Source organism: Geotrypetes seraphini, chromosome 7 (assembly GCF_902459505.1).
Source record: "Geotrypetes seraphini chromosome 7, aGeoSer1.1, whole genome shotgun sequence".
Classification (NCBI taxonomy): Eukaryota; Metazoa; Chordata; class Amphibia; order Gymnophiona; family Dermophiidae; genus Geotrypetes; species Geotrypetes seraphini.
The window spans coordinates 104,169,868-104,189,371 of record NC_047090.1 but is presented as its reverse complement, the minus strand read 5'-3'; the positions used below and the strand labels follow the sequence as shown (position 1 = coordinate 104,189,371).

Below are 19,504 nucleotides of genomic sequence, written 5' to 3'. Positions count from 1 at the left end.
GCCCTCTGCCAACAGCCGCCTCAAGCCGCCGCAGCCTGCATTCGCTGACAGCCGCCATGGCCTGCAGGTGCCAACAGCCACCGCGCGCCTGAAGCCGATAGCCGCCTCGGTAACGTTTCCGCCATCCCTGCCACCGCCGCTGCTTGAGAGGCCTGCGGGACCGAAGACGTTCAGCGTGTCTGGGGCTCGGGAAGAGGAGTCCTGTTGTCATGCATGCGCACACCTGCGACCACTAACCTACAGATCAGGGATCAGGGAACACGCGGTAAGAGTGCGCATGCGCGCTTAGCATTTTATTATTATAGATGCTTGGAGCCTTGAGTCAATTCTGACATTAAGTGCTAGACTTGCGCCTGCTGAAACCTAGAGTAAATGCTGACACCCAAGTTAGGTGCACTGAGGCCGTCTTCTATAATTGTGCAAGCAACTTTTCATAATGCCCCTGAAACGCATATGGGCATATCCTCTGCACTAGTAGAGTTAGGTGCTATGCGTTATGGAATAATATGCTACCCTCTTGCCACACAAATTGTAATGTGTGCCCATTTACATCAATTATTGGTTGTTAGCACCCAATTAGTGAGGATAATTGACTCGTTACTCAATGTGCACACACATCATGGATGCACACACAGATCCAGATGCACAATAATGAGCGCTATTTATAGAATCTGAGATTAAACGCTAAGAAGTCCTTATATATTACCTATGGGCTTCTTGGCGTTTAGTGCATGCTAATTCCTTTAGCACAAGTTAAGCTTTATTGAAAAGCCACCAAAAGAACAATCGACTCTCATATCAAAATGCAACATCAAGTGGAATACAAAGAGAAAATATTGCCCAATATTTTTAATTCTCTCACGGTTAGGAGCTGTTTTCTGTGGACCAATGTGGAGCAGACCATGTTATACAAAAAAGTCTCTATTTGCTGGAACATCATTTCAGCAGTTAAGGTAGATCCATCGAGAAGCTAACCCTGAAAATATTTCCATAAATTTGAAGCAAGACTCCTGGAGACCCTTAGTTGTGTTTTGGATGAATGGTGGGAAGGACTTAATTTATTTTTTTTTTCCAACCTGCGTAGGTGTAAAATTTGAAACAGGGCAGGCCTTTGACTTGACACTCTTTGTTTTGGGTGGAGGAGGTTGTTAATGCTGGCACATGCTGAGGATATCCTATTTTTAAAGAGGGTTGGATGTTGGTATTATGGAGGTATGAGGCCCATGATCTGAGTTCAACCTGCCCCTTTAAAGATCACAGGCCAAGTTTACCATCATATGTTGCCCAACCCATGATAGCTCATTATTGTATAGCTATATTCATATCACAATAATACTCTATTAAATATTAAATAATTGATTTAAATAGTGCTCAGACCCACAGCCATTAGTGTGCAAGTGTAAAAACATACAACACCGGCTGCCATCAGACCATCATCGCACTATTGTTGTCTGTACCACCATTAAACAGTCTAATATTTATATATAAGATTAAGTTATCTTTTTATGGTGGTTAATCTTCTTCCGATGGTCATAATATAGGCAGCTAGGGTGGGATGTCAGATAGTAGCCTGATCAGCTGGAGCAGGTTGGATGGGTCCATCAATGGAGGCTGATTCATGATACTTTAAGATAATCCCTTCCTGAGGAAGCACAAGGCGAAACTCGAGTAGAAGGGAGGATATTTTGGGTTTTTAGAAATTATATGGATATGGCATGAGCACTTTATCACACCCAGCTGCCTATATTATGACCATCGGAAGATTAACCGCCATAAAAAGATAAGTTAATCTTATATATAAATACTAGTATTTTAGCCCATTACATTAACGGGTGCTAGAATATATGTCTGTCTGTCTTTATTTCCGTCTCTCTCTCTCTGTCCTGCTGTCTTTCTTTCTGTCTGTCTCACTCCCTGGCCCCCTTTGTCTATCTGTCTTTCTGTGTCTCTCCCTGTCCCTGTGTCTTTGTGCTTTTCTTTCTGTCTCCCTTCCTCCCGCTGGTGGTAGAATATATGTCTGTCTGTCTTTCTGTCTCTCCCTGCCCCTGTCCCTGTGTCTTTCTTCCTATCTCCTTCCCTACTTCCCTGTCCAGCAGCCGCAGCATTCCCTCTCCCTCCATTTACTGCGAGAGGAGCCTGCACGGACTTAACAGCCCGAATCCCCAGCAGTGTAACTTCCCGGCGGCTCCTCTCACGATCGCCACCTTCTCCGACGCAGGAGCGGTTCATGAGAGGAGCCGCTGCAGCGTCTTTGAAGTTAAAAAAGAAACTTCGGCCCGGCTCCGTGCTCGGCCGCCGCAGCCTGCAGCCACTGACAGCCACCGCGCCCTACAGCTGCCGCGGTCTGCAGTCGCCGACAGCCGCCACGGCCGTAATCCGCCTTGAAGAGAGAAAGAGAGAGAGAGATTTGCACGCATGCGCACTCCTACCTGCGGTGCCCTACAGCACACAGAAAACGGAACACGCGGTGGGAGTGCGCATGTGCGGCTTAGGCTTTTATTATATTAGATTAGACTGTTTAATGATGGTATAGACAACAATAGTGCGATGATGGTCTGATGGCAGCCGGTGTTGTGTGTTTTTACACTTGCACACGAATGGTTGTGGGTCTGAGCACTATTTAAATCAATTATTTAATATTTAATTGAATATTATTATGATATGAATATAGCTATTTAATTTATTCTCACAATTGGATATTATATTGATCCCTATATTTATTTATTTAGGTCATTATTGTAGCCAGGAATGCGTAAATTTCCCAGCTCCTGAAACTGCATGCACTGATGGGACCACCACAAGATTTACTGAACTACGGTGCTTAGCATACTAATTAGACCCTAAAATAAGACAGCTTCTTAAAGGTTAATAAGAATAGAGCTCTTCAGCCATCTGCATAGCCTTGGAAGATAAGGAAGACAAACAATTCTTCTGATTATAAATGAAGGCTGTGTGTTTTAAGGACAGAAATACAGGCATGGAATGTCAGGGTCTTCAGCCTGTTCTTTCTTCTGGGAGATTTGTACAATGTTAGTTCTTTTTCGTCTAAGCCAGGAAACATTGTGACTCTTTTGGTATTTTATTTTTCAATACAGACCTGGCAGGAATAAGAAACTCTGAAAGCTTTACGACTCTGGCAGAATTTTATTTTATGTGTATAAATCTCCCATCTTTTGTTGGGCTAAACTCTGCTCAGATTTAAAGCACATGGTGAGCCACAAGTGTGCAAATGCACAGGTACTTTGACAGACTGACTTGTGCTTTCCTGCTCAAAGAAGAGATGCATTCAAGAGAAATTTCTTAACTGAAAATTTAATACTTTAGATTGTTTGACCTTTTTTTTTTTTTTTTTTTTTTTGGGGGGGGGGGGTAAATCACTTTCTTCTCCTCCCCCTCCCCCGTGTAATCAGCAGCTTTATCTGACTAGTTCCCCCTATTGGCAAATAGAACATTGTAAAAATTCAAACTCTTCTACACTCAATGGTCTAAGAACATTGAGACATGGAAGCAGTTTTGAAGCAGCAAAATACTTCTTGGGCACTTGGGAGGAGGTGGGGGGGGAGAAGTCTATAAATGGCGCCTTAACTTAGGAGCTGGTAGGTGGCCTACCGGCACCCAAGTGTAAGAAAGAAACAACATTTAAATAATTCAAAGCCGCCTACCGGCTCCTAAACAAACAATGTCGGAATCGAGCCTCCAGAGGCACTTACCAGCGCCTAATGCCACTATAGGCATGGCTAATGCCGGAAGTGACGTTAGGTGCCCCTGGAGGTGCGCATCACGTCTAAGGTAGGCGCCGGACATGTAGGCCTTGAAAACCCTGGCCTACATTTCCAGTGCTTGTCTTTGCCGGAGGTGTGATTCTTTAAATGGTGCCATTGCATGATTCACACACGATCAAAGGTTGCTTTTAAGGCAGCCATCGACAACGGCGCCGTTTAGAGAATCCAGCAGTTTGTGATTTGAAGATGGCTATTTCATTGACAAATTAAAGGGATCCTTTAACCTGGTCTTGTGGGACAGTTCCTCTGCAGTATTTCTAAATGGGGCTCAGTTAAGAATTTGCAAGTTGAAAATAGACAGAAATTCTTGCAAGGCCCTTAATGCTACTCTTTTCCAGACTTTGTCCCTGCATGAAGATGTGGTGATGAATGTTCCTGTTCCCACAGAAGATTGTGTGCTCATAAGCATCGTTGCCAAGCTTTTATTGTTGCTCATAGCGACTAGGGACTACTGTGTGGGAGTCAAAATAGTATTATCTTTGGTCCTTTTGCTGTCTGGGTCACATTCTTCTAACAGCTGTAATCAAATCATGGTAGCACACATGCCACCCCCTGAAAGATAAGTGGATGATATGATGGAAAGTAGGCATACAGAAGAGAGCACATTCCTTTTTCGTCATCGACATCCAAGCAAAAATGGCCTTTTGAGATTTGGGAAAAGGAAGCTTGGATAAGTGAGAGTAGATAGCAACATAAAGCTGAACCTGACATTAGAATTGGCTTTAGAATTGTTTGACATTGCAAAGATAAGGAATGTTTAACAGCATAATCCAGCTCACAGTTGATATCCATTACCAAAGGAAGTTAATCTACCCTGATTCAGAGGCCATTTGTAGGTGCCACAGTCCAATATGACTTTAATAAGTCCTGAAAAGATGCTGAACTTTCAGAGACACCTTAGGCCCTGAATTGGATCAATTGTATTGAGATATAGGCAATCAAGATATTTCTAGACAGAGCTGCTCACTGATTCATGTGTGTGTTTATGACTATTTACCAGTGTAAATTATTTCTAAATGCAATATTGTGCTGCTTCAGCTAGGCTTGGACTAGTTGACTAGTACTGAGTATCTTGCCATGGGCGGCTTGTTATCTTGATTGTGTGGAACCTGGCCAATTCTTTATATATAAAAGAACTTAAGAACATAAGAATAGCCTTACTGGGTCAGACCAATGGTTCATCAAGCCCAGTAGCCCATTCTCACAGTGGCCAATCCAGGTCCCTAATACCTGGCCAAAACCCAAGAAGTAGCAACATTCCATGCTACTGATCTAGGGCAAGCAGTGGCTTCCCCCATGTCTTTCTGAATAACAGACTATGGACTTTTTCTTCAGGAAATTGTCCAAACCTTTCTTAAAACCAGCTATGCTATCCGCTCTTACCACAACCACTGGTAATGCGTTCCTAAGCTTAACTATTCTCTGAGTGAAAAAAAATGTTGGTTTTAAAAGTATTTCCCTGTAACTTCATCGAGTGTCCCCCTAGTCTTTGTAATTTTTGACGGAGTGAAAAAATCGATCCACTTGTACCCGTTCTACTCCACTCAGGATTTTGTAGACTTCAATCATAACCTCTCTCAGCCTTCTCTTTTCCAAGCTAAAGAGCCCTAACCTTTTTAGTCTTTCCTCATACGAGAGGAGTTCCATCCCCTTTATCATCTTGGTCGCTCTTCTTTGAATATAGTAAATGAGAAATGATGGCAGATAAATACCCAAGTGATCCATCCAGTCTGCCCAACCATACGTGCTCTATAAATTAATTTTTTAGTTTAAATGGTCCTTTTTCTTAGATATTTCCGGGCCAGAAACCCAGAGCCCTGCCTGGTAGTGTGCTTAGTTCCATCTACTGGAGTCTCCATCAAAGCTCACTCCAGCCCATCTTAACCAGCCCAGCCATCGAAGCCCTCCCCAGCCTGTCCTCATGTCCATATGCCTCCTCTTTATAATCTACTGAAAATTCCTTCCTTTCAAAATTCTTAAATTGTTTTTAAAGTGTGGTCAATCAGTTGGTGTAGTGGACGGTGAAGGAAAGCACTCTAAAGTAACTCCAACTCCTCTTTGTGGAAGCACCAACTTGTATTAGGACTTGGAGTGACTGCAGCCAGCTCTCAAAAGCTGTGGTTCCAAAATTTGTCTAAATTTCTGGGAAACATAGGCACCAGAAATGTAGGCCAGGGTTTTCTAGGCCTACATTTCTGGTGCCTGTCTTTCTTGAGGATTGTGCCTACATAGGCACCTTAGGCACCTAATGCCACTTCCAGCATTAGCCATGCGCACAGTGGCATTTGGCAGCCTAAAGCACCTACAGAGGTGCAATTTCAATGCTGATTTTTTTTTTTTTAGGTGCTGGTAGTTGTCTTGAAATTCAGTTAAAAACATTGCTTAAACTGAATTTTTTACTGAACTTGAGTTCCTACTGGTGCCTTAAAAAAATCAGCGCCTAATCTGGGCCTAATTAGTATGTTGCAATGTAGATATGAGTGCAGAACATGTCTCCTCTCCAGCCCAGACCCACCCCAATGCTAAAAAAGGGAATTTTTTTAAAAAGCTGTGTATAGGGTTACCATATGACTCCAGAAAAAGGAGGACGGATTGAGACATCCAGGTTTTACTTCTGCTGAATGCAAAAGAAGTAAGAAGGACACAGAGGCATCTGGGCTTTACTTCCTTTGCTTTCAATGGAAGTAAAACCTAGATGTCTCAATCTGTCCTCCTTTTTCTGGAGCCATATGGTGACCCTAGCTGTGTGGGACTGCGAGCGAGTATTGAGAGTGGGCCTTCAAGGACATAGCTGAACAAGGTTATAAAAGGTTAAAGTAAGCACCTTATTAACTCAAAAACCTGAGGCCTGTCTGTAAAGTCTCTCTTAGTAAGTTACAGTATCTGGCCCAAGTCGGACCTCAAGACCAAGGCTTCCAAGTAATCAATAGCAAAGGCTGGCTTACTTTAAAATAGGTTTCAAACATACATAAGAGTATATGGTCAGAAATAAAGGGGGATGCACCAGAGTCTGAAGAGAAAATTTACAGGCCCTTTTATTAAAATGCACTAAGTTTTTGAACTGACCATGTATTGGTTGCATGAACTAAAGTACAATAACTGCAAAGCTCATGGAGCAGATGCAGAGGGCATGCCCAATATTGCTTGGTACCACTGTTGGGGGTCATGGCAGCCATTTTTGTTCTTGGTGGAAGGGAGGGGGACTGCTTCCATCAACACCACTAGATATCACTGACAACCCTTTGTTAAGTCCTAGGGAAGGGAGAGATGTAGGTTTTGGAGGGAGGCCTTAATGCTCAGAAGGGTGGGGTTTCAATAAAATACAACAAAAAAACCTCATAGGGCCTATTGGGTAGTAAGTGGCTTATAAGCTGCTCAATAACCTCAAGCTGAACTTGGATATTTAATGCCAGGGCATGCACAGCTATTGGCATTGAATATCCAAGTATCTGCAGTCACTGAAATTAACTGGATACTGACCAATATTCAGATGGGTGCCTGGTTTAACTTGGCAAATAAATTTAGTACATGTTTTTGTTGTCCAATCTTATCTGCATAATTAGCCAGTTAGTGGACTGAATATCGGTGCTAGCTAGAGATGTGGCTCTGTCCAAACTCCATCCCTGGACTGCCTCTAACCTAGCTGGTTAAGGAATAGCCAGTTAGTGGACATATTCAGCGACACTACCCTGTTAAGTACTACTGAATATTGGTAGCCAGCTAACTCAGCAGGTTTAACTGAGCAGGAGCACACAATGGGCCTGATTCTATAAATGATACAATAAACCAGTGGTCTCAAACTCGCAGCCCACCAGGTGCTATTTTGAGGCCCTCAGTATAAGTGTCCAGATATCACATCCGCAACCACCTTCTGCTCTCACCTCCTCCATGCCAATTAAAAAAAATTGCATGCAAATTTTAATTAGGCATTGCTAGGCGTCAATGAATAGGGCACCTTGCGGTTCCTAACCTAGGCACCATTTATAAAATCAGGCTCAATATGCACAGAATTGTATTGCATTTTTTAATTGATTTGAATTTTGTCTGTTTCTAGTACAGTAGCTGGTCTAGATAGATTGGGTTAGTAATGGGTTCAAGGTCTACTTCTACTGAAATAGATTACATCTTTGAGATCAAGCTTTGATTCTTATAATTTAGGCATGCTGATTATATAATGGCTTATCTGTCATGTTTGTTGATTGACATTTTGTAACACAGCCATGATGGCATTAAAGCCCGGATTCTCTAATTGGTGACGTCAGTTGCTGCCTTAAAAATGGCTGCTGATCGCGTGTCAATCACATGACTGTGCCAGTTACAGAATTATGCCTCTGGCAAAAGTAGGTGCCAGAAATATAGGCTAAGGGGCTCATAATTGAAAGAAAAACATCCACAAATCGGCCTAAGTCAGCACTTGGACAAACATTTCCCAAATACGTCCAAGTGCCGATTAATAAAAACGGATTTTGGACCTATTTCTAAACGACCTAGGCCTACATAGTGCCGCTGAACGACCAAAGCTAAACGTGGGTTTTCGGGAGGAGTGTCGAGGGCGGGAGTTGGGCGGGACGTGGGCTGGCTTAGACTTAGTCATACAGCATGTATAACCGAAAGTTATACAGCCCACGGTCGATGGAACTTGGACGTTGTGACTTAGACCATGTAAAACATGGTCTAAGTCACAAAAACCCACCTAAAGTTACCAGATAAGCACTGCAAACACATAAAACAGACCCAACACAATACCCCAGTGATCACCGACCCCCCCCTCCACCCCCATAAAAATATTAATCACATCTTTAAAATTCAGCCTCTAGACCATCATCACCTGGCCGCCTGGCATAAGAAAGCCTAGTCGTCCAGCACAGAGGCGGCTTAAGTTGTCTTGGGTGTGGGTTAGGGACCCATAGAGAGGGAGGACCCATGCCCATAAGCCCCTGTAATCACTGTATTGATGCTTAAACATGTGCACTGCCCTATACACCCCCAAAACCCTTTTTTACTGGCATATAAGTGGCTCCCGTAGCCATAAGGGCTATTGGGGTGGTAGATAAGTGGGTCTAGGGCAGCGATGGCGAACCTATGGCACGCGTGCCAGCTGTGGCACGCGAAGGCCTTGCAGCTGGCACGCGGGAAGGTCCGCAATAGAGAGCTGCACGGGACGCCCCCTAGGGTTGCGGGGTTCCTGCGGGGCTGGATGTACTAAGTCGCGCGGCTTTTCTCCCTACCTGCTCTGCTTGCAGCACAGAGCCGAACGGAAGTCTTCCCGACATCAGCGCTGAAGTCGGAGGGGAGGGAGTGCTTAAACAAAGCCCTCCCTCACTCCGACGTCAGCGCTGACGTCGGGAAGACTTCCGTTCGGCTCTGTGCTGCAGGCAGGGTAGGTAAGGAGGAGTAGCCTCGCGGCTCGAGTGGCTACCAAGGGAGGGGGGCGGTCCGCCTCGCCCCGTGTATAGCACAGCCGGCCAGGTCCCCTTACTTTTGTGGCGCTAACCCGACCCACCAACAACAGCCCTGGTCCGACAAACCTCCCTGCCCTTAACCGCGAATCTAAATTACCTTCTTACAGCAGCTGTAAGAAGGAAATTTAGATTTGCGGTTAAGGGCAGGGAGGTTTGTCAGACCGGGGCTGTTGTCGGTCTGTCGGTCGGGGAAGCCCCACAAAAGTAAGGGGACCTGGCCGGCTGTGCTGCACCCGGGGCGGGAGAGAAGGAGGGGGGAGAAGGACGCTGAAAGCACTGGGGAAGACAAAGGGGTGGAGAAGGACGCTGAAAGGCCATGGGGAAGACGGGGTGGGGGGGGAAGGACACTGAAAGCATTTGTGGAAGACAGAAGGGGAGAAGGACGCTGACAGGACATGGGGAAGTTTCAAGTTTCAAGTTTTATTTAAATTTGATGGTTCGCTTAATATTTCTAAGCGAATTACATAAAATGTACAGTTGGGGTAAAACATTAAAAATATTAATAAAATTTCTACAATAAATGACACAGGGCAATTTCAAACTGACAATACTGACAAATACTACAAAACTAGAGTGAAGTGGAGAAAACGTGAGGGAAAAAGTTTCAAAATTTTGATTCCTAGTGCGGAGAAAAAGAAGGTAGAAGGGGAGAGGGTAAAAACATTAGGATTTGGGTATAAGAAACTGGAATTAAAATTTACATGGAAGGATGAGAATTTAGAGGTTAAATGCAGCTTTAAAGAGGAATGTTTTTAAACTATTTTTAAATGAGTTGAGATCTTTAGTATTTCTAATATACAAAGGAAGGGTATTCCATACAAGCGGTGCCTTAACTGAGAAGATGTCGTGGCGTCTAGTTCCTATAGTTTTTAATGAGGGGACCATTAATAGATCTTGTGTATTAGATCGGAGAAAACGATTTGAGGTTTGTGGAATTAGAAGGCGGTCAATGAACTGTGGTTCATTGGTAGTTGTTGTTTTAAATACTAATAAAGCTATTTTGTATGTTATTCTTTGGTTAATAGGTAACCAATGTGAATTTATTAGGTAAGGCGTTACGTGGTCATATTTCTTCCCGTGATGGATTAATTTAATGGCGATATTTTGTATAATTTGTAGTCTCCTTTGTTCCTTATATGTTATGTTTAAATACAATGAGTTACAGTAATCTAGTTTCGAAATTATGAGGGAATGGACTAAAATGTTAAGCGATTTTGTCTCTAGATATTTAGACATCGACCGGATTAAACGCAAGCGATAAAAACAACTTTTAACGATATTATTGATATGTTCCTGGTAGGTAAATTTGGCATCTAATATAACGCCTAAGATCTTTAGTGATGGTACTAAAGACGGGGACGGGGGGGGGAGGACGCTGAAAGCACATGGGGAAGACAAAGGGGTGGAGAAGGACGCTGAAAGGACATGGGGAAGATGGGGGGGGTGGAGAAGGACGCTGAAAGGCCATGGGGAAGACGGAGGGGTGGAGAAGGACGCTGAAAGGAAATGGGGAAGGGAGAGTGGGGAGAAGACAGAGATGCCAGACTATGGGGGGAGCGGAGGGAAGAAGATGGGTGCCAGACCAATTTGGAAGGGGGGAGAAAGGGAGAGGCATAGTAACAGAGCAAATGGAAGACGCAGAAGGAAGAGAGACAGTGGAAGTGAATGAGAACATGAGGAAAGCAGAAACCAGGCAACAAAGGTAGGAAAATAATTCCATTTCTTTTTTTCTTTTTTTTTTTTTGCTTCAGGATAAAGTAGTATATTAGTTGTGTTGATAAAAATTTATAAACAAAAGAGGCTCTGGTAGAAACCCGTTTACAAAGTGTGTATTCTTCCCAATTAATATTTCCAAATTAATAAAGTCTTTTTGCTTATTTGTAAATGGGTTTCTACCAGAGCCTTTAATTCAGTAGCATAATTAAATGAAATAACTATTTCTGAAGTTTATAGGGACGGGCGGGGACGGAGGGGATTCCTCACGGGGACGGGCGGGGACGGAGGACATTCCTTGCGGGGACGGGTGGGGACGGAGGACATTCCTCGCGGGGACGGGTGGGGACGGAGGGATTCCTCACGGGGACGGGTGGGATTCCTCACTGGGACGGGTGGGGACGGGTGAGACTTTGGCGGGGACGGGTGGGGACGGGTGGGATATCTGTCCCCGCGCAACTCTCTAGTCCGCAATTAAGATATGCAGCACGGCGGGAGGCGAGTGTGCCGGTGTCTGCTTTCAGCTCACCTGGCAACAGGGCCGGACTGGTCATTGGGAGGTCCGGGCATTGTCCCGGTGGGCCGCGGCCCATCCTCCTGTGCTGGCTGCAGTCCTGTGAGTGGATGTTTAGCCTGCCTGTCTTCCCCTTAGTATCCTATGAGCCAGGCAGTGTGTGAGGGGGAAGTGGGGGGAGGAAGAGAAGCTTCACACTGAGTCTGTCACAGGAACTCAGTGAGGTTGTAGTGTGACTCCACATGTGACATCTGTAATCAGGAACAGTTCCTAGTGCTCCCATGCTAGAGAGGTGAGGATATGGGGGGATGTTAATGTTTCTAATAATGTGCTCCTCTGTAAAAACCTCTGTATCTTCCATGGGGGACATGCTAAATTCGAGGAAATAAAAAAGCTGCTTATGATGATTGCATAGAGAAGTTCAGTAAGTTGAGAGGAGGGCTGGGCTCTCAGTGAACAACCAACACACTAATCCTCTGCGCTGCACCTTATGAAAAAACTCAATATAGCAAAAAACAGTAAAGTGTATATGTGGCCCTTCACAGTGCTTTTGTAAACATCATAATAAAATAACAAAGGCTCCAATGATGAAAAATAAAAGTCCTTTTCCCTTACACTCAGGTTGCACAAGTCCGGTTTTCACCCGGACAGTATATTTTTTGACCAAAACGGATGTCTACAATTAGTAAAATTCCCCAATCACATATTTTTTTTATGGGGACGGATTTGTATACAGCACTTCATTAGATTTTTTTTTTTTATTATACAAATTTTATCTTTTTGTAGACTTGAAGTCTTGAACAAAGAAAATGAGTACAGCAAAAAAAGCAAAAACAGATAGTGGAAGACCATTCCAAGAGGCCTGGACAGAGACATATGGAGTGATTGAACGCAGTGGGAAAGCATTGTGTATTATGTGTAATGAAAGTGTTGTGTCTCGCACATCAAGTGTCAAACGTCACTTTGAGACCAACCATAACAGTGTTGCTGAACTTGGTTTAGCTCAAAGAAAAGAGTTCCTTGTAGGAAAATTAAAGAAATATCACTCCCAGTCTCTTAGTTTTAGCAACTATCTTTCAAAAACTAATCATCTTACAGTTGCCAGCTTTCAAATTTCACTGTGCATGGCAAAACATGGTAAGCCCCTCTCTGATGGAGATTTTATCAAAAAGGCAATTTTGGCTGGGAGTAATTCACTCTTCCATGATTTCCAAAACAAGGATAAAATTGTGCAGCGCATCTCTGAGATGCCGCTAAGCAGAAATACTGCAAAAGATAGGGTTCTGCGAATGGCTGCTGATGTTAGTCAACAGCTTACTTGCGACTTACAAAAAGCACTCTTCTACTCCATGTGCTTGGATGAAAGTACAGATATTACTAACCATGCAAGACTAGCGCTCATTTTGCGTTATGCTACTGGAGACATCATGAGAGAAGAGCTGGTAAAACTGCTGTCTTTGCCTGGAAGAACACAAGGGATAGATATCCACAATGCTGTGATGGAGGCTTTTTCATCACTAGACATAAGTCCAGAAAAAGTGGTTTCAGTTACTAGCGATGGAGCACCTAGCATGGTGTGGACAACATCAGGATTCATTCATTTCTTTGCTAAGGAAGCAAAACATTCACTGATTCAATTTCACTGCATAATACATCAAGAGGCTCTCTGCGCCAAAGAAAGCAGCAAAAAACTTGACGATGTCCTCAAAGATGTAACAAAAATGGTGAACTTCATCATGGCGCGTGCTCTTAATTTTCGACAATTTCAAGCCCTTCTTGATGAGGTTCAGGCACAATATAACACTTTACTGATGTACAATAATGTCCGGTGGCTGAGCAGAGGACGAGTGTTAGAGAGATTTGTGGCCTGCTTGGAAGAAGTTAGGCTATTTATGAACGAAAAGGGGGAAGACTATCCTCAACTCACCAACATGGCCTGGCTTACAACCTCATGTTCTTTACAGATTTTACTAACCACTTTAATGTACTAAACAAAAAATTACAAGGCATGGGAAAAACAGCAGAAAGCATGTTTAGTGACATTAAAACTTTTGAGAGAAAATTGCATGTTTTTGAAAAAGACCTTGAGAGTGGACAGCTAAAATATTTTCCCAACCTAAAAATACATTTGGATAATTCTACATTTGTGGACAGTCATAAAAAACACCAGGAAATCCACAAAGCATATTCCACCATTGTAGCCGAAGCAAAGGAGAATTTTAGTAAAAGATTTTCTCAGTTCCGTAAGATGGAGACAACCCTTTCATTTATAACTTCCCCAGAAAAGTCCACATTTGAAGATCTTGATCTTTCCTGCTTACAGTGGTTGGATATTCAAAATTTGGAAATGGAGCTACTGGAATTTCAAGAAAGCTCTATCTGGAAAAGTAAATTCAATGACCTGCGTGCGGCTCTTGAACGTATTGAGTATGAAAGGGTGACAAATGAAATCACTGCTAGCAGTTCTGAAAATGAAATCCTAAAAGCGTGGAATTCTCTGCCAGACAATTTTAAGTCCATGAAAGCACTTGGGATTGCTCTTCTTACTTTGTTTGGGTCATCCTATGCTTGTGAGCAGCTGTTTTCGGCTTTGAATCATATAAAATCTGATGCTAGAAACAGATTAACGGATGACATGAGTGCTGCATGTGTTGCTCTGAAATTAACGCACTCTGAGCCAAGGATTGACAAGTTATCAGCATGCATGCAACAACAAAAATCACATTAATTTTTTTCAGAGCATGCCCAATGCATATGTTTACATGAAGCAGTGTTTTCAGTTTGCAGTTAAGACACTTTCTAAGTTATTTAAATATTATTTAAAGATGTTATTTAAAAAAGGGACTTTACATGGCCCTATTGTATTCTAATCTGGAATTTCCAATAAAAATGGTTGGTTTAATTGAAAGCTCTTTTGTTTTCTTTACATCATATTATTAGAAATGTAATGATTTAACTATTTTCTAATTTGATTGTAAATTTTACAAAAAAAATGTATAGACTCTGGGAATACACACCGAGTCTTGGCACAGTTAACAGTTTTAAGAAGTTTATCTTTTTTTTTTACTCAGGATACATTTGACATGTTATGTGAATAATACATTTAAAATATATTGTGTAACTGAATCAAATTCTTCCTAAATTCATTAAATTGAATGAAATCATTAAAACATTATAAATTGCCAATAAATTGAAATGAAAACCAAAGGATTGTGAATCAAATTGATTCTCTGACAATACAAAGATTCCAACCTTTAAAAATGATGTTACATAGTTCAGGCAACTTTATAAAGAGTTTTTAGATACTAAAATCTTGTTATTAAGGTTTAATTGACGTGCTGGCACTTTGAGGAAATTCTTCGGTTTTGTGCGGCAGTTTGGGCACTCGGGCTCAAAAAGGTTAGCCATCACTGGTCTAGGGGATTCTGGAGGTGGTTTGGGGGGCTCACCGTAACCTATAAGAGAGCTGTAGGGAGGAGAAGACATGACACCCTTTTTGTGAAGTTTATAGCAGTGCCCTGTAAGGTACCCCACTATTTAGGTGGCATGTCTGGGTGTGCAGTCTATCACTTTGCAGACCCCTCCCACGTCCAACAGGGCTTGTTCTAGGCGTTTTGGATTTGGATGGAAATTGGATGAAAATGTGGTATAAAGATGGACGATTAAGTGGTTGGACGATCAGATCGGCAGGACGTATAATTAGATGATTTTCAAAACGAAAAAAAAGTTGGACATATTTTTCGAAAATGTGCCTTAAGCTATTTTTTACTTTGGACGACTTGCGAGATGGACGTAAACGGACTTAGACGTCCCTTTCAATTATGCCCCTCCACGGTTTTCCTGGCCTACATTTCCGGCACCTACCTGTGATGTGAATCACACCTCCATAGGTGCTTTAGGCCACAATGCAATTTCTGGCGTTAGCCACGCCTACAGTGGCATTAAGTGACCTAAAGCATCTACGGAGGTGTAATTCTGGTGCCAATATTTTAGGCACTGTAGGCGCCTTGAACCTCTGTTAAAATTGTTGTTTAAATGCCCCTTTTTTTTTTTTTTTAAACTGAGCTTGGGTGCTTATCAGCATCTAAAAAAACTGGTGCCGTTTAGAGAATCTGGGCCTAAATATTATGCTTAATAATTTGAAATTAGTAACTGTGCATTTTTACATTTAAGTTTTTTATTTGTGTAATAATATGTATATTTTGCTTGCAGAAACCTAATAAATCTTACTTCCCGTGTAATAAATAAACCATTAAATTGGTAAGTCAGACTGGTTAGAAGGTTAGCTAACAAACTGACCATTCATCCTAATATATTTTTTTTTCCATAATGGTAAAAAATCTGGTCACGTATTAAGGTCCATTTTTGTGCAGAAGCTTAAATGGTTACAATTAGAAGTATTAATTTCATTTTCTCATTTTTCAGCATGATGGCAAGCCATACTGCCACAAGCCTTGCTATGCCACTTTGTTCGGACCAAAAGGTATGCTTTATGTTTGTAAAATTTGTTTATGTTGAAGTTCATCTCTGCTGTTGCCTGTTTGCCTGGTTCCCCACATTTAGGCTTTTAAACCTATTTAAATGAAATAAATAATGAAATAAATAAATAATGAAATAAATAATGAAATAAAATTACATTAAATAAAGTTTTTTGGCCAATAAAGCTGAATGCCAGCTGGTCAAAACAACCTGATTCTTCGTGGAGGTGCAACTTAATGGTTAGAGCATTGACCTGAGAATGAGGAAAGCCAGTGTTCAAATCCCGCTGTTGCACTTTGTGGTCATGGAATATAAGAACAGCCATACTAGGTCCATCTGGTCCAGTCCCCTGTTTCGAAGAGTGGCCAATCCAGGTCACAATATCTGACAGATACGCAAATAGTAGCAACATTTCATGTTACAGATGCAGGGCAAGCAGTGGCTTCCCCTTTGTCTCTCTCAATAGCAGACTATTGACTTTTCCTCTAAAAACTTGGCTAAAACTTTTTTTAAACCTAGCTATGCTAACTTCTCTAACCACTTCCTTTTGGTAACGAGTTCTAGAGCTTAACTATTTTCTGAGTACATAAATATTTCTTTCCATTGGTTTTAAAAGAATTCCCATGTAATTGCATTGAGTATCTCCTGTTTTTTTGTTTTGTTTTTTCAACTTTTGGAAAGGGTGAAAATTGATTCATTCTTACGCGTTCTACACCACTCAGGATTTTGTAGACCCTCAAGCATATCCCGTCTTAACCCTTCATTGCTTCAGGTGCAAACCTAGATCATATAAACATAGAAACATGAGGCAGATAAAGGCCAAATGGCCCATCTAGTCTGCCCATCTGCAGTAACCAAAGATCCCACGTGCCTATCCCAGGCCCTCTTGAATTCTGACACAGTCTCTGTTTCCACCACCTCTTCTGGGAAACTGTTCCATGCATCTACCACCCTTTCTGTAAAAAAAAGTATTTCCTCAGATTACTCTGGAGCCTATCAACTCTTAACTTCATCCTCTGCCCTCTCATTGCAGAGCTTCCTTTCAAATGAAAGAGACTTGACTTGTGCACATTTATATTATGTAGGTATTTAAATATCTCTATCATATCTCCCCTCTCCCGTCTTTCTTCCAAAGTATACCGATTGAGATCTTTAATTCTGTCCCCATATGCCTTATCACGAGGACCACACATCATTTTAGTAGCCTTCCTCTGGACCAACTCCATCCTTTTTATATCTTTTTGAAGGTGCGGCCTCCAGAATTGTACACAATATTCTAAATGAGGTCTCACCAAATTCTTATACAGAGGCATCAGTACCTCCTTTTTCCTACTGGCCATACCTCTCCCTATGCAACCTAGCAATGCAATCTAGCTTTAACCTTCACCTTTTCAACATGTTTGGCCACCTTAAGATCATCGCATACAATCACACCCAAGTCCTGCTCTTCCGTTGTTCACATAAGTTCTTCACCCCCTAAATTGTACCGTTCCCTCATGTTTTTGCAGCCCAAATGCATGACATTGCATGTCTTAGCATTAAATTTTAGCTGCCAAATTTCAGACCATTCTTCTAGCTTCTCCAGGTCTTTCTTCATGTTATTCACACCACTCGGCATATCTACTCTATTGCAGATTTTGGTATCATCTGCAGAGAGGCAAATCTTACCTGACAACCTTTCAGCAAATATCATTTATAAAAATGTTAAAAAGAACAGGCCCAAGAATAGAATCTGGAGGCACACCACTGGTAACATCTCTTTCCTCAGAGTGATGTCCATTGATCACTACCCTCTGTCGCCTTCCACTCAACCATTTCCTGACCTAGCCTGTCACTTTGGGACCCATGCCGAGGGCACTCAGTTTATTTATTAGACATCTGTGTGGAACACTGTCAAAGGCTTTGTTAAAATATAAATATACCACATCTAGCACACATCCTCTATCCAATTCTCGGTCACTCAGTCAAAGAAATTGATCAGATTTGTCTGACAAGACCTACTTCTAGTGAATCCATGTTGCCTCCGGTCCTGTAATCCAAAGGATTCTAGAAACTTTACCATTCTCTGTTTTAAAAGCATTTCCATTAATCTTCTTACCACAGAAGTCAGATTTACCAGCCTGTAATTCCCTACTTCTTCCTTATTTCCACTTTTGTGGAGAGGCTCCATATCAACCATTCTCCAGTCCTCTGATACCACTCCCGACTCTAGAGATTCGATGAAAAAGTCAGCCAGCTGAGCTGCCAGAACTTCCCTAAGTTCCCTTAGTACCCTCAGATGTACACCATCTGGCCAGTCTATCTTTATTTTAGCTAGCTCCTCACGAATACAACCCTCTGAAAATCGATCAGGATCTATTATTCCTCCATCCCTATTCACGTTTGTCCCGCTCCTGGCGCATCATCCGTGAATACAGAACAGAAATATTTGTTAAGCAATTCGGCCTTTTCTTTATCAGCTTCTACATATTCCTCCCCTTCACCTTTGAGTCTCACAATGCTACTTTTGCACTTCTTCCTATCACTAATATGCTAAAAAATGTCCTGTCTCCCCAGTTTTCTTCCCTCTGGGGCAGGAAAATGCCTTCTCTATTTGAAATTTAATTTGTAGTGTAGCCATATGGCAAATTTTGGGTTGGCCAATGGGGAACATGGGTGGGAACAACATATTTCCTCTTTAGATTCCCTGAAATGATAAGTCTGCTTTGAAATATATGTGTGCCAAGTTTCAGAACTGGACAAGGGACTTTACAAAGAGTAATTCTATAACAGTGTTCCTTTTATTAAGTGCAAAGAACATGCCTATTAAGAGATTATTCTATAAAGAAATGGAGGCATCTATGTGCCTAGATAGAATAGAAGCATATCAGATCAAATTCGCAGCTATCTTTGGCACGAGTACTTAGACCAGCCGAAGAGGTGGTATAAATACTTGTGCCTAGAGAGACAATGAAAGTACAAGCATAGAGTGTGTGGTGCAGTGGTTAGAGCTACAGCCTCAGCACCCTAAGATTGTGGGTTCAAATCCACACTGCTCCTTGTGATCCTGGGCAAGTCACTTAATCCCCCATTGCCCCAGGTACATTAGATAGTGTGTGAGCTGAGAGGGAAAAGTGCTTGTGTAAACCATTAGGCTATAAGTGGTATATAAATACAGTAAAACCTTGGTTTACAAGCATAATTCATTCCAGAACCATGCTTGTATTCCAAAACACTCGTATATCAAAGCAAATTTCCCCATAAGAAATAATGGAAACTAGACGATTCGTTCCACAACCCAAAAACTTTAATACAAAATACAGTATGTACTTGTATTGCAAGACCTTGCTCGTTTAGAAGAGTTGCTACACTCCTGTAGCGTCGGAGAGAGAAGAACCATCGGCTCAGTTCTGATGTTGTGATGTGTGTATACTGTATGTACTTGTATTGCAATACATTGCTTGTATATCAAGATAAAATGTAATAAAATGTTTTGCTTGTCTTGCAAAACACTTGCAAACCAAGTTACTTGCAATCCAAGGTTTTGCTGTACTTAAATAAATAAAATAATCTAT

General features: G+C 42.0%; 1 protein-coding gene across 1 annotated transcript in view; it reads left to right on the top strand.

Annotated features, from left to right (window-relative positions):
* Positions 1-19,504, top strand: part of CRIP2 (cysteine rich protein 2) — a 268,644-nt gene that overhangs the window by 178,295 nt on the left and 70,845 nt on the right. Inside the window, exon 3 of the mRNA XM_033951871.1 lies at positions 15,897-15,954. Within this exon, the coding sequence (XP_033807762.1) occupies positions 15,897-15,954 (58 nt within the window). The remainder of the gene's footprint in view (positions 1-15,896; positions 15,955-19,504) is intronic.